This window comes from Puma concolor, chromosome B1, assembly GCF_028749965.1.
Source record: "Puma concolor isolate L17-30 chromosome B1, mPumCon1.1.hap2, whole genome shotgun sequence".
NCBI classification, from domain to species: Eukaryota; Metazoa; Chordata; class Mammalia; order Carnivora; family Felidae; genus Puma; species Puma concolor.
The window spans coordinates 113960582-113976523 of record NC_141670.1 but is presented as its reverse complement, the minus strand read 5'-3'; the positions used below and the strand labels follow the sequence as shown (position 1 = coordinate 113976523).

Genomic DNA, 15942 nt, shown 5'->3' with positions numbered 1-15942 from the left:
TGACCCTCCCCCGTTCATGCTCTGTCTCTCTCTGCCTCAAAAATAAATAAACGTTAAAAAAAAAATAAATAAGATAGGTGTTTGTAATGGCCTAAGTTTCTCCTAGGCCATAAGAGATGGTAATGACTTTGTGTTAGCCGTTTTCATAAATCTTTCAGGTCTGAGAATACATTCTGGATGGTTTAGATAGCCAAATTTGACTACATATAAATAGAATATTACTAGAATTTTATGGTAGTTATATTTAAGTATATTTCATATCAAAATAATTATGGGTGTATATTTTTTAAAATTTAATCACAAAGAGAAAGAAGGAGAGACTTCATTCTTTCAAGCTGAGCCTCTTGGAATGTTTGAATTTTGATTCAGTCATTATGAATTCAGTTTTGCAGATTCAAAAGCTCAGTTTCATCAATTCAGCCCTGGTCAACCAAATCTTGAAAGATTTATTCACACAAAGCAAACATATAAGAATGCTAATTTGTTAATTTATACAAATAAAAATATACTGGCCAAGGTGAACCAGAATACTCATGCCAGCTAAGTAGGTATCTCTTTCCAGGAAGAAAGTTTACTTAATAAGAGTAAAGAGAGAGTTAAGGTAGATCAATTATTTTAGAGATTTCATCAAGCTGTGATAGCTTTATATATTGCATTAACCAGGGGAGTCTAATTATTGTATTTAGAGGCTATTTTGATGCAATAAAAGTTTCTTATTCATGCAACAGTCCAATGGAGGTATTCCTCACCTGCCATCTCTTCTAGGTGGCTCACTCCCAAATAACAACTTAGAAATCCTGTCTTTCTCCTTCTTATGGCTCCACCAACCCCCTGAACTTTCGACTCCTCTGCTAGGTCTTTGCATCTGACCAGAAGAGAGAGGAAGATAATGGAAGGACCAAGTCTAGAAGTGCATCTATTACTTCTGCGCACAATTTGTGTCCAGATGTCAGTCCCATGTTGCTACCTAACTGCAAGGGAGGGTAATAAATGTACTCTAGCTGTATACCCAGGAGGAAGAGAGGAGTGTGGTAAATCACCAATAGACCTCTGCCACATACACTGTTCTCTATAGGAGGCAATCTGTTAAAGATATGAAACACATGTACCAGCTCAACGGTGCACCTGCTTCCCTAGGCAGACTGAGACACACTGACAGATCTTTACTACCCAACTCTTCTTTGCAATTATTTTTTTCCAAGCAACAAAACCATCACCAGTGATAATCCTTCATCATGGTAGCCAGGTTGCATTTTCTAGATTCCCGTTTATTATATATTACATATTAAAACTACACCTTTCTTTTTAGGGAGATTCTTTTTTTTTTTTTTTTTTAATTTTTTTTTTCAACGTTTATTTATTTTTGGGACAGAGAGAGACAGAGCATGAACGGGCGAGGGGCAGAGAGAGAGGGAGACACAGAATCGGAAACAGGCTCCAGGCTCTGAGCCATCAGCCCAGAGCCCGACGCGGGGCTCGAACTCACGGACCGTGAGATCGTGACCTGGTTGAAGTCGGACGCTTAACCGACTGCGCCACCCAGGCGCCCCTTAGGGAGATTCTTTAAGCCACTTGCTGAGATTAGGAGGGACTCTATAATTGTTACTAGCACAATCATTAATATTTTCTTAAATAAGTGATTTGTTGAAAATTTTACCACAAATGTATAACCAACCAATTTTATAATAGATCATGTTAATCTTAGTTTAAGAGAGTAAAGCTTTCTTCCTTGACTCTAAATTCTGATACTGCATCCTACTAGAAATTTTTAGCTCCCCAAGTGTAAATTGTGTGTCATTAGTCAAGAATTACTACTTTTGTATTTTTCAGCTGTTTTACTATTAAGTGATGCACAAACTGTCATTTTATGCTGAAAAAGAATTTGCTTAAAAGTTCAATGCAACAGGGGCGCCTGGGTGGCTCGGTTGGTTAAGCGTCCGACTTCGGCTCAGGTCATGATCTCACGGTCCGTGAGTTCGAGCCCCGCGTCAGGCTCTGTGCTGACTGCTCAGAGCCTGGAGCCTGTTTCAGATTCTGTGTCTCCCTCTCTCTCTGCCCCTCCCCTGTTCATGCTCTGTCTCTCTCTGTCTCAAAAATAAATAAACGTTAAAAAAAATTTAAAAAAAGTTCAATGCAACAAAGCATTTACATCACTAAAGAAAAATGTTTCTTTCTCTACAATTATCAAACTCTCACAAGCTTGATAGTCTAGTTGTCTAAAGTTTGTTATAACTATTTATATAAAATGGTATACCTGCACATCTCAGAGATACTGTGGGTTTGGCTCTAGACTACCACAACAGAGTGAATATAGCAGTAAAGGAAGTCAAACAGATCTTTTGGTTTCCTACTACATAACATAAAAGTTACATTTACGCTATACTGTAGTCTGTTAAGTGTGCAATAGCATTATATCTAAAAAACAATGGATATACCTTAATCAAAACAATACTTTATTGCTACATTTACTAACCATTATCTGAGCTTTCAGTGAGTCATAATCACTGAGCACAGATCACCATAACAAATACAGTAATAATGAAAAAGTTTAAAATGTTGCAAGGATTACCCAAATGTGACACAGAGACACAGGTGAGCAAGTGCTCTTGGAAAAATGATGCCAATGGACTCACTCCATGGAGGGTTGCCACAAACCTTCAATCTGTAAAAAAAAAAAAAAAAAAAAAAAAAAGGTAGTATCTGCAAAGCACAATGAAGCAAATTTCAATAAAGTGAGGTATGCCTGTATTAAAGAACTGTTACATGAGTTCTGTTACTGAAGTTATCTGGATTGAAATTAATTAGCCCCTGGATGAAATTGTGAAAAAGGAATTATCCGTCTTCTCCACCATCCAGACAAATAAAAGAAAAAGGGAATTTTCTAGAGAGAACTCCTACCTAGAAAGAATTCATGCAACACTTTTATACATAAGACTAGCAAGAAACAGAACAAGACGATTTATAAATTGAATGACAGGTTGTTATGTGGCCATTAAATTTCCATTTCACATACAGGTATTCCGTGCTTTCTGAAAGTTCATATTCTGCCATTTCATGTTAAAACAAGACCTATATTGGTATGGTAATGACTTTTTTTATAAAAATGAACGTGCTCTTTGGATTTCTTTCGATTAGCAAAAACAGGTACTGACGTAGATCCTTTGTAGAAACAAAGTGGTATTATACAGACTTTTAGAAAGTGGGAGATACTCTTCTATGTCATTTCAGCTTATGAAAGGTTTCACAGGAATGCATTACTTTCCCCCTGATAGTGGGGGATCTCTGCATAGAAAACAAAATTTCAAGGTGTTTACAATATACATTTTTTTTAAGTTTATTTATTTTGAAAGAGTGAGAGAGCAAGAGTGAGGGAGGGGCAGAGAAAGAGGGAGAAAGAGAGAGGGAGGATGGAGGGAGAGAGAGAATCTCCCAAGCAGGTTCCATGCTGTCAGCGCAGAGCCCGATGCGGGGCTCGAACTCATGAACTGAACCAAGAGATCATGACCTGAGCCCAAATCAAGAGTTGGTTGCTTAACAGACTGAGCCACCCAAACGCCCCCTAAATATACTTTTAAATGAAAAGGATTACAAATCCTAAAAACAGCAAAGTTCCATTATGTGTACTGTGTGCGTGTTTATGCACATATACAGACAACACACATGCAGTAGAAATAAGTATTACATTAACTAGTGGTGGGTAATTTTTATATTCTTCATTATGCTTTTTTTTGTTATCTTCCAAATACATATTTGGAACTGTAAGGAACACATACAACCGTTAAAATCAGAAAAAAAAAAAAATAATAATGGTAAGTGGAGAAAGGAAAGGAAACATATGCCCTGACTTCCATGTGCCGCAGGGAATGGCCACCAGTATTTTTAGTCCTACTTACTTCACTATGCAACTAAACAACCCAACAGTCTTTTGCTGTTGACAACTGTTCTGAAGGTAGCATGAACTTGGAAAGTCCATAACTACTGACTTCCTGGATCTCAGCTTCCTCATCTATAAAGTGAGAAAAATCACAGTAACCCGAGACAGGCTTAACTAGGTATATATAAAGCACACTAAAATACTGCAGTATTTAGATGGATTGCCAGGAACTTCTCAATGTTATTTATATTTGCCTTGCTATTTATAGAACTGTGCCATATCCCCTTTCATAATAATGAGGATAGCTACCATCTGTTGGACAAATCAGTGTGTGACCAACGCTTTACTGATGTTATCTTATTTAATCTTCACAACAGTCCTGTGAGGGATTTTTATCCCTATTTCCCTTATGGTGAACTGGGGACACAGAGAGGTCAAGTGATTTGGCCAAGATCACACAGCTAGTCAGTCACAGAGCAAGGGTTTTATCCTAGATCTGTCAGACTCGAAAGTTCATGCTCTTTCTCCTGTAACATATGTCTCTGTGCTTAGCAAGAGGCTCTCCTCCAGATCCAAACATCCAAAGTGTACGGTTGCCAAAAGATTAGCTTCCTTTCAACAACCTGTCCATGGGAGAATGACAAAGAAAGATAAATACTACGTGAGTGAGGTAAAGGTTTATAATTTGTCAAGTACCTCCTCTGAACGCTCCTAAAAAAAAGTATTGTCTTGCTGAAGAGCTTACTCATGTATTATGAAAAACTACTGCGTCCTGGAGATCTTCCAACCCTCGTGAACACTTCCAAAATTTAAATCATCTTTCCTCCCAGACTAACTCATCTTCCTCTACTCCGTAATGGCAACATCATTATTTATCCAATCATGCAAGCCACTTTCCTCTCCTCTGACTTTCCACATCAAGAAAACCAACTGTTGCTTTTAACCTGTGATGTGTCTCTTGAATGCATCACTTCCTTTTCTTTTTTCGTTGCCTCCACATTAGAGTAAGCCCTTATTCCCCCTTGCCCTACGTTATTACAGGAGACTCTAAATCTCCTCCCAATATCTCTCTCACACCACTAGCAAAGGTATCTTTCTATGAAGCAGACGTGAGCATGGTATTTCCCTGCTTAAAAATCTTCTCTGTCTCTCAGAAGACGGAGTCCTTCACATGGCATGTGGCTCTTGTACTTTGAAGAGCCAGACTTTATTTCCAGCTTCATCTTCTATTTTCCGATATCACATCCTACATCCTCACTACATTAAAATTGAAAATTTTCAAATATACTATTCTCACACCATTACTTACACTGCATATTGTCCATGCAAACGAGAGAGTGTATGAATTAAAGAGTATAGGAGTAACACTAACAAATAAATACTGGTCGTGTCAGAGCACAACTGTTATTTTTCAACGTTTATTTATTTTTTTGGGGACAGAGAGAGACAGAGCATGAACGGGGGAGGGGCAGAGAGAGAGGGAGACACAGAATCAGAAACAGGCTCCAGGCTCTGAGCCATCAGCCCAGAACCTGACGCGGGGCTCGAACTCACTGACCGCGAGATCGTGACCTGGCTGAAGTCGGACGCTTAACCGACTGCGCCACCCAGGCGCCCCACAGCTATTATTTTTTTTTTTTTTAAACGTTTATTTATTTTTGGGACAGAGAGAGACAGAGCATGAACGGGGGAGGGGCAGAGAGAGAGGGAGACACAGAATCGGAAACAGGCTCCAGGCTCTGAGCCATCAGCCCAGAGCCTGATGCGGGGCTCGAACTCACGGACCGCGAGATCGTGACCTGGCTGAAGTCGGACGCTTAACCGACTGCGCCACCCAGGCGCCCCCCACAGCTATTATTTTAAGTGAATTTTTTTTAATCTTACACTTAAGTCTCTGTTCCTTCAATGCTGAGCTTCTAAAATCTATATACTAGAGCCCTCTGTAAATACTGGATGCTACTTTAGAAAGAGAGTTCATTTGGCAAATCCATTGCTGAAAAGCATTGATGTGATCAACTGAAATAAGGAAACAGAAGACTTTACAAAGATAAATAAAATTGGAAGAGCAAGTATGAAATGGATTACAAAATCAAGAATGTTGTATTTGGATTTCAGTTCTATTGCGAGCCTTCTTGACATTTTAAAAGCATTACTGATGCTCAAATCATTGTTCTGCTAGGCAATAGCCATTTCCATCAATTTGAATGTTGATTTTAATAAATAAAGTATTCTTTGAAATGTTTACATTTTTATCGCCTCGCCAGGCTGCCCAGTGCATATTCTTTGTGTAATTCATCCATCACGATTAGAAATATGCAGACTACCCCCAGAAGCACGAACCACTCTGTCTTTGGGCATTGTTTACTTTTATTGAAGGATTGACAAGCACAGAATTATTTCACTCCTTTGGCAAGCTACTACCAGTAAGAAGTATAAGTCACAAATCACAGGACGCTTATTTACATAAGTTATTCTTTTTCAGCTCACGTACTACAGTGACATTCTAAAATTAGGCAACTAAATAAGAATTAGGCTTTGGGGCTTTGGATCCAAATCAAACTTGACTCCTTGAGCTGATATTTCTTTTCTTTTCTTCTGACCCTCTGGGCCTAATTTCTCTGTGTTTACAGTATATGCAAACATGTTTCTCATTAGTGTTTATTTACTACCACAGGAATCACTTTGAACTCTTCTAATCCTGCTGGAAATGTTTTTCTCAAAATAAACCCAGATCATATTGGGTTTTATCGTGTAAATTATGAAGTACCAACTTGGGAATGGATAGCTACCAATCTTTCCTTCAACCACAAGGTAAGAGTAGCAATGGTTGTGAATTGTTTTATTTTTGTTCTAAGAACAACAGCTTGAATGATATTAATTTTTTTCAACATTCTTTGTTTTAGAAATTGTGCTTCTTACCTCATTTTCTTCTTCTTCCCAGGGGTTTTCTTCTGCTGACCGCGCAAGTCTTATCGATGATGCTTTTGCCTTGGCAAGGTGAATTTTGGAATGAGTTTAGACTATTTAAAATACTATGGATTGTATCCCAAATCTCTTTTCTTAATGAGTTGCAACAATGTTCAAGTATTAGTTATAGCTTAAAATATCCAAAGCCACTATTTATAACATTATTGTTTTCCTTAACTCTCTTTTTAAAAACCCATATAAGCCTCATAGCCCAAATACTGATATTAGCTCTTATCAGACCCACAAAAACTCACCTTTGAGTAGGGTTTGACTATACCAGAGCCCTTGAGCTAATTAGGAGTGACATTTGCAAATGCTCAAAAGTGCACTTGCATAATTTGATTTAATAAAATTACAATGTGTTTCATTAACTTAGTTCTATGAGCCTAACTAAGCCCATTGTATCATTTTATGGCCAGAGTTGTCAAATCTTGAAGTAATCAAGGTAAAAAGAATGAAACATGGTGCTCTAGGATTGATCAGAACTAAGGTACCGTTTAAGAAATTTGACTTTTTTTTTTTCCCCATGGCTTGAACGTAACCTACGCTTAGAAAAAAAAAAATTATCAACATATATTAGGGAAATGGAGGAGTAGTAACCACAGTACCTTTGAGGGTTGTTTTGTTTTGTTTTGTTTTCAAGTAGTCTAACACCACTAATTCAACTGGTATTTGTTGAATTTCTGATACTTGTAGGAGCTAGGGACACAGCCACTGGTTTCGTGGCTTTGTAGTGGCCTCATCCTAGACATAAAAAAAGCCTTCACTGGCCCCTTTGTCTGGGTTGGGTGTCCCTTTTGCGGACTCTGTATTTCACCACGATATGATATGGTCATTTCTTATTAATTGTCCATCTCACCTACCAAGCTACCAAACTGTAAGTTGGTGAGGGTAGGAGCCCAGATCATGTTCCCGGTGTATTTTATTCCCAGCTCCTGTGACTGGCCCATGGCAGAAGCTCATTAAATATGAGCTGAATGCATACCTGAGGGATAGTATGCCAGCATTAAAGGAATGAGAGAACTATTTTACACAGACTTCCTCGATAATACACTGGAAGTCAGAAAACCTTCTCGACAGTTTTTTTTTTTTTTTCAACGTTTTTTTTATTTATTTTTGGGACAGAGAGAGACAGAGCGTGAATGGGGGAGGGGCAGAGAGAGAGGGAGACACAGAATCGGAAACAGGCTCCAGGCTCCGAGCCACCAACCCAGAGCCCGACGCGGGGCTCGAACTCGCGGACCGCGAGATCGTGACCCGGCTGAAGTCGGACGCTTAACCGACTGCACCACCCAGGCGCCCCCCTTCTCGACAGTTTTAAAGGAGGGAATGAGTAGGGCTAAAAAAGGAGCTGGGGAACCAGATGAAAATCTTGGTTCTGTGTAACCGTAAGTAAATTTCTTAACCTCTCTCTGACTCTTGAGTAGAATGGAGGTGACCTGGTGAGACTTGTAAGAAATAAATGAAATAATGTGCATAAAGCGCCCCAAACAATGTCTGGCCTGTAGCAAGTACTTAATTAAAGCGTACCGCTTGCCTGTCCCAGACACTGCACAGGCCTGGGAAATTAAGTGGTAAAGGAAGATAATATTTTAAAACATAATAGAACCATTAAGAATTCTTTTTGGGGGAAACTCTCCTCTGAATGCATCATGACCGTTTCCAAAGCTTGGCATCTTCTTGGCTGTTAGAAATTACACAGAATGGCAGTATCTTTCTTTATGGTTTAATTCCCATCACAACACAATGCAGACAGTTCTTTTTGCTTTAAGAAGTGAAAGCCTCTTGAACAGCTCTCTCTGGGGAACTGTGTATAAAGCAAATAACTCATGGAATTGAAAGACTTTCTCACATTTGCTCAGCTCCTCGGCCACAGCCCCGTAAAATTTTGAAGAGATAAGGAAAGGAAGAAGGTGAAACAAATCTGAAAACCAAAAAGTGTGTAGAGTCACACAGCAACCCATCTGGAAAATACCTGAGCTACCACCTGGGCTATTGAGCTATCACCCAATTTCTTTCTGTAACACATGAGGAAAACAAGACTCAGGGAAACAGAGTCCACTAGTGTTGACTGCAGCCAGGTACAGATCACTCTGAAGCTTTAGGGAGAAAAAAGGAGAAACACATCACATTCACACACAACACATTCAGATCACTCTGAAGCTTTAGGGAGAAAAAAGGAGTTACACAGGTAAGTGCCTGGGGTAGGATAAGAATTCATGCAGTTCCGCTCGGTTGTTCAAAGAGAAATGTAACTATCATGTTTCATAAGCAGGACTAAAAGAGCACATCTAAAAATAAATGCATTCTTGATTCCCCTGTCCCCAAATTTGAGGAGCCAGTACTCTTACTGCCCTGGATGAATATCCAGATGGGTACATTTGTCTAAGACAAGGAATAAAAATTCTTGCAACGCTTCAAGTCCCCCAGACAGGCTCAGTTTGAGTAGATGGCCAGTCCAGTAAAACCATCAAAGTTACCAACTTCCTTTAAAGTTCCTCCCTGCCCCCAACTCAGGCAGGTTGTAGGCCGGCTACCTGCAGCAGGAACAAGGTGCTTGATGTCCTCCCCATTGTTCGGCATGGAACTTCTACTTTTCCCCGCCCTTACTGGGCTGCCTCTGCTTCCTCCAGACCTAAGGCAAGGAGAGCCAGAAGGGAGAGCAGGTGAAGGGAAGAAAGAGCCTGACATACTGTCCACATTTGGTGCCGTCTGAACTTCGTAGATGTTGAATACTGACTCTTTTCCTGGTGTGCTGTTTTCTTCGGGTGTTTGCCATCCACACCCATTTTTATTGCTAAGAGTCTTTCTCCTGCAGTTCCTTGAGGTGAGCAAGTGAAAACCTCAGAACCACCTCTGCTCCACAGGAAGTATTCATGTATCTTTTCTCCCAGCATAGTCTGGAAGGATGGGCCACCCCATGCAGTCTTATCTCTTCACTGTGAGGCCAGAGCAGTAGTCAACCATAGTCTCTTATCCTTTAGATTTCTTGGGGTATCAGACGCCAGGCCACTGTGCCTCCAAACTCCGGGTTACACAGGTAAAACTCGTCAAGTGGTCTCATTAAAGCCTCTTTTCCTAAGCTTGACATAAGGGGAAAAGCCTCTTGTATCCCTCTTTCCCCTGTGGAAGGAGAGCATTCACAGGACACTGACAGCGCTCCCAAAAGCCCTCTTTTATTTTTATTAAAAAAATTTTTTTAATGTTTATTTATTTTTGAGAGAGAGAGAGAAAGAGACAGAGTGTGGGTGGGGGTGGGACAGAGAGAGAGGGAGACACAGAATCCGAAGCAGGCTCCAGGCTCTGAGCTGTCAGTACAGAGCCCGACACGGGGCTCAAACCCACACACCGTGAGATCATGACCTGAGCTGAAGTTGGATGCTTAATCGACTGAGCCACCTAGGTGGCCCCCTAAAGGCTTCTTTTAAAATGCCTCTCTCCCCCTAGCCTCTCCAATGCCTGTAATAGGCTAGTGGTGGGTTATCAGCTAAGAATCACAAAAATCTGTCCTGACCATGTTAGTTCCAATTTGGTGGGCCTGAATCTTACTTTGGGATTTAGGCCAAGGGGGGTGAGGCAAGGGGCCTTGCCAAAACTGAGACAGAAAGAATCCTTTTTTTTTTTTTTTTTTTTGTCCACCTGTTACTGTAGGTTTTTCCTTTTCAGTAGCTTATATTGTGCTCTGTGGCCCACTCTGTGCTACAGCCAGGAGAGGGGTGAAGAGTAACATAAGGGAAAGCAGAGAGTACTGGCTAGCTAGCCAGTGGGCGGGAGCAGGGGTCTTTAGGTGAAGAAGGGCAGAAAGGATGGCTTAAAGGGCCACCTAAGCTAATGATATGGACAGAATTTCAGCCAGGCTTCACAGAGCAGTGGCTCCTGTGACATCCGAAGTGAGGAGCAGGTTAGCAAATAAAGACAGCCAGTGAACATCAGCTATGCCAGGTTACAGATCTCTAGGTCACTAGTTTTACCATTTTATAGGTGTTTGAGAGGTGACCAGAGCACAACACAGACCTGGATAAGCAACCTCACCCTCCCAATCTCCCCCACACCCCAACACCGCCCATGGACTCCCTTTTAAAGAAGGAGAAGTAATCAACTAAGACTCCAAAAAGGATCTATTTGTTTGCAAAGAGACTGTTTTAAGCCAGAAATTAGAATTTAATTGGCAAGTGAACCCTGAGAGATCAGACACATGGGAACTTTTGAAATTCTCCACACCACCCAAGGCTTTGCAGGGGAACATCAGCACATGAGGTCAGTTCCTTCCACCCAGGCACCTCTCTGAACTGTTTCTAATGTCCCAGTAAAGAGTAATGTTTGGCAAGACACTATGCTTACCTCAGCTTCTCTGAGGACTATGCTGTCTTTCCAGGTCACATCCAGGGAAGCAAAAACAAACCCTTTGTTACAGGATTCCCCAAACTTCCTGGCTGCCCTAGCCAAAGATAGGAGAGCAAGAATTCTCTCATTAGACCTGCTTGTCCTCTTGGCCATTGAGTTTGGTGGAAACTTTAAGTTTTAGCTTCCCTCTTCTCTGGATTATAGGACAGTTTAAGTCCATCAAGCTAGGCTTCTGCTAGATTGATGGAAGATTTTTTTTTTAATGTTTATTGATTTTGAGAGAGAGAGAGAGAGAATGTGAGCAGAGGAGGGGCAGAGGGAGAGGGAGAGAGAGAGAATCCCAAGCAGGCTCCACACTTTCAGTGCAAATCCCAACGCATGGCTCCATCTCATGAACCTGAGATCATGACCTGAGCCGAAATCAAGAATCGAACATTCAACTGACTGAGTCACCCAGGTGCCCCTGGATGATTTTTGAATAAAGAAAATTCTTAACCACATCTGGCTTTCAGAAATGCTGTATGTCTATGGATTTAACTAATGGAATTTGAGACTCAAAGTTGCATAAGAATGATATCCTAGGTTGAGTTCCCTTTCTAGAAATAGAGTATGAAATGTGGGTTAATGCATGTGTAGTTTATTGAGAGAGAACTCTCATGAGATAGGGAGTATGAGAAACAGAATGGGACAGGGATAAAAAGCTAAGCCATAATATGGTCTCAGATGGAGTCGAGCTTTGCTAGATTCCACTAGAAAGCTATGAATTGTGCTGAAGAGTGGGTCCAACTTGAGGGAAACAAGTTGGCTTATTTTATTCCTGAATCCTAAAATCAATGGCCAGGGGCGGGGATTGCATAACCTTTTAGGTAGGATGGCTGTATTTGGCCAAGGGCTAGTCTCTGAAGAAGGTGGCAGCTGTGAGCCAACACAGGACTGTAAGGGGATGTGAGAAGGGCACTAGAGATGACTTTGTTCTCAAAAGCAGGTCTTCACATGTGGTCCCAGCAGTATCAATACTACCTGGGAGCTTGTGAGAAATTCAGATTCTTAGGCTCTACTCCAAATCTGCCAAATCAGAACCCCTGCTAAATCAGGAGTATGTGATTGAATGAACTTTCCAGGTGTTGCTGATGTATGCTCAAATTTGAGAATCATAGTTCTAAATGATACTGCTCTTCAGGGCACCTAGGTTAAGAGTCCGACTTCAGCTGAGGTCATGATCTCGGGGCTCATGAGTTCAAGCCCTGTGTCGGACTCTGTGCTGACAGCTCAGAGCCTGGAGCCTGCTTCGGATTCTGTGTCCCCCTCTGCCCTACCCCCGCTCACACTCTGTCTCAGTCTGTCTCTCAAAAATAAATAAACGTTAAATGATGCTGCTCTTCCTCTGGAGTTATCAAATACCAGTAGGAGCTGTGGAGTAACATAATTTGTGGAAAAAGAAAGGTGCATCGGCTAATTTCTCAAAATGTCATCCCTATAATAATCAGCAAAAATTCACTCCCAGTCCAGAGTTCTGACCATATGACTCAGACTTAAAGAAAACAAGTGATACCAAAATGGAACTGTTGCGTAGCTATCAAGCATGTTGGAAAATATAAGGCAATGGGATAGGATATTGATTTTCAACATTTGAATACATAGTATTCCCTTCTTACTTCTACTTATGCTACCTAATTAGCCAATTCTTCTGGCCTTAGTAACCAAGACTCATTCCTTCCAATCTTCACCTATCTGAAATGTACAGACCACTTGGCTTCTGACCAAACAATCTGTCATCCTTCCTAAACTTTCATTGTCCTTTTCACTAAATTGATCCTCAGAGCAACAACTATTCTTCATAACCACCTTAAAAAATCACCAACTGGACATGGTTGTTGCTCTATCCACCAGGGAAAATAGAGAATCATTAAAATTAGAAAATTCTCAAGTTTCAAGTATCAACACAAAATTCTACATTTTTTTTTTTTTTACTTAACCAACATTCTGAATAAAACACACCATTTCTCCATATTATTTATACTATTAATAAGGGAGGTTGAAAGCTTCAAAATATAATTCCTTCTAAATAAGATCAGGAACTGAGAAAATAGGGGAAATCAACTCTCTGAACTGAAAACAAGCTGTGTATCATATCTCATTATGTAAATCAAATGATATCAAAGATTTGTATTCTTCTCTATCTGTCCAATATTAGTACATCCTGTAATCAAACTCTTGGGAAGAAATCAAGATATATTTACTGTCTTATTCATTCACAAAATAATTTCAAACATAATAGCCAACACATCAATATTACTAATTCAATAATTTAACATTTATTATTTAACTTAAACTTTCAAAATGTAATTTGAAAAGACAGGATTCCCATCTAAGGTTCTTTTTTAAAACCTAGTCTAAAATGTGAGGCATAACAGATTTCTGAGAACAGTATTTCAAAAGGCTCTAGAATCCCTTTTAAGGAGGAAGAAATTGGATTCTTTAAACTTTGAAATGTCGATAGAAACTTCAGATTTTGTGGAAGAACAAAATCTATATTTATTAGTGTTACTTGGAAGTATATGAAAAAGATGTTTTAATGGGCAATATAAGTTAAATTGGAATGTTTTAAGTATTCATAATTCATGAGTGTTGTCATTCATGCTTCTTCACATCAAATGTAATTTCCATAAGATATATTTATCACGGTACATATGTATATTACAATCAGCTTATGTCTGTCCATCAATATTAGCCATAGCTAAATGGCTTTTATCCAAAATTTTACCTCAGCAATTTTTCAAATGTACTTTTCAATATTCTGTCTTCCACTTTACTACTGAAAGTATGAAAGCACTAATGCATCATGTGAACAAACCTCTTTGACTTGCCCCCCCCATATAAATCCATTTTCTTAATTGTTTAATAGAAGGATTCTCATTAATGTTGAATTCTGTGATTTCCATATGAGTACTTTCAGTCAAATGAGTACTAGTCTATGGTTTTAAATTAACTGGTTTTTTTTTTTTCTCTTCCTTAGAGCTCAACTTCTAGATTATAAGATGGCTCTAAACTTGACCAAGTATCTCAGAATGGAAGAAGATTTTTTACCATGGCAGAGAGCAATTTCAGCCGTAACCTATATCATTAGCATGTTTGAAGATGATAAAGAGCTTTACCCTGTGATTGAGGTGATGTTAATGCTAGATCTTATGAAAGTAAATGTGTAGCAATTAGAAGAGTAGGGAGATTTCTGAGAGAAGGAGCTTCCAAAGCACATCGACCTGCCAAGTGAAATGAAAGGAAAGTACAATGACATGACTAGTCAAACCAAAGAGATGCTATCTCTATTTTTTTCCAACTTGAAGTATGTCCGTATTTCTGGTTCAGTATACCACATAATGATATATTTTAGTGTTGGAAAGAATACAAGAATTAATATTTTAGTTAAAATAGACAAGATACTAACTAGATCTTATTTTTAATGGACTTGTCAATGTTAAAGTGAATTTATTCTTACCAAAATATAACATTATATTTCCTTATTCTTACTGCTGTTATTTCCACTTTGAGAGTTTATGATGGGCTAGTCATTCTGATTACTTTGTTTTGTGATTTCTGACACACTTTGCTAGGTCACTTGCGATTTTAAGGAAATTCTGGATTCAAATCTGTAGCTCTTCTACTTACTAAATGCAATAACTTGGACAAATGTTTTAATATTTGTGAATCTTCATTTCTTTCATACAATAGGAATGTCAGCACTTCACTGTCCATGGCAATGGGATAGTGCAGACCATATAAAATAAAAACCCTTTGTAAATCCAAAAGCAATATACATACATTAGTTATCACTATTTTAATGTCATCAGTACTTGATTAATCTTCTTAGTGCAGTAGGTAGGTCAGGTGTTACTCTACTTATCACAAATGTTTACTAAAAAGTAGAGCTTAAAAGGGGCTTACCCAACGTTTTACAAAACATTAGAGAATCACCCAGGATGTTCTTATCTTCAGGACTGAAGCAAATTTGCAATGTGATAGAACTGAATACGTCCCTTCCCTAAGGAGAGACCCAAAGTTCTCTGGACTAGTATGAAAGAAGATTACAACAGGGGCTTTATATTATAATTATTAAGAAACTTGATAAACAGTAAATTCTTACTCACTGTACATGGTGCTTTTATTTCAGAAATACTTCCAGAGTCAAGTGAAGCCCATTGCAGATTTCCTGGAATGGAATGATATCGGAGACCACCTTACAAAGTTAGTTCTTACATTTTTAAATTTTCACTTAATTATTTGTCAGTGTATGTTAAAACATGTTAAAAAGTGCTCAAGGCCCCAGCTTTGTGTGTGTTTGTTTTTTAAGGTTACTACGTGCTTCCGTATTAGGGCTTGCGTGCAAGATGGGAGATCGAGAAGCTTTGGACAATGCTACCCAATTATTTCAGCAGTGGCTGAGTGGGACTGTAAGGTGACTGTCCAGCATGTGTTCATTTCTAGAGGCCTTCAAACTTAGAAATGAAGACTTTAAACCTCTGAAACACTGTTTCTTCTTCTAGGCTTCCTGTAAACCTCAGGCTTCTGGTATATCGGTATGGAATGCAGAACTCTGGTAATGAGACTTCATGGAACTATACTCTTGATCAATACCAGAAAACTTCATTAGCTCAGGAAAAAGAAAAACTACTGTATGGATTAGCATCAGTGAAGAATGTTACTCTTCTGTCCAGGTAACTTTTTTCTTCACTTATATGAATGGCATTTGATGGCTTATG

The 15942-nt window shown here is 39.3% G+C and overlaps 1 protein-coding gene and 1 long non-coding RNA gene across 2 annotated transcripts in view; both read left to right on the top strand.

The window, feature by feature from the left end:
- The window catches only part of ENPEP (glutamyl aminopeptidase), a 93355-nt gene that overhangs the window by 64720 nt on the left and 12693 nt on the right, over positions 1–15942 (top strand). Inside the window, exons 12-17 of the mRNA XM_025921337.2 lie at positions 6549–6685; positions 6816–6871; positions 14202–14352; positions 15354–15427; positions 15534–15638; positions 15727–15897. Of these exons, the coding sequence (XP_025777122.1) occupies positions 6549–6685; positions 6816–6871; positions 14202–14352; positions 15354–15427; positions 15534–15638; positions 15727–15897 (694 nt within the window). The remainder of the gene's footprint in view (positions 1–6548; positions 6686–6815; positions 6872–14201; positions 14353–15353; positions 15428–15533; positions 15639–15726; positions 15898–15942) is intronic.
- LOC147581819 (uncharacterized) lies at positions 1557–3096 on the top strand. Its single transcript, XR_015250292.1, has 2 exons — positions 1557–1892; positions 2128–3096. It is a non-coding gene; the product is annotated as an uncharacterized LOC147581819 (long non-coding RNA).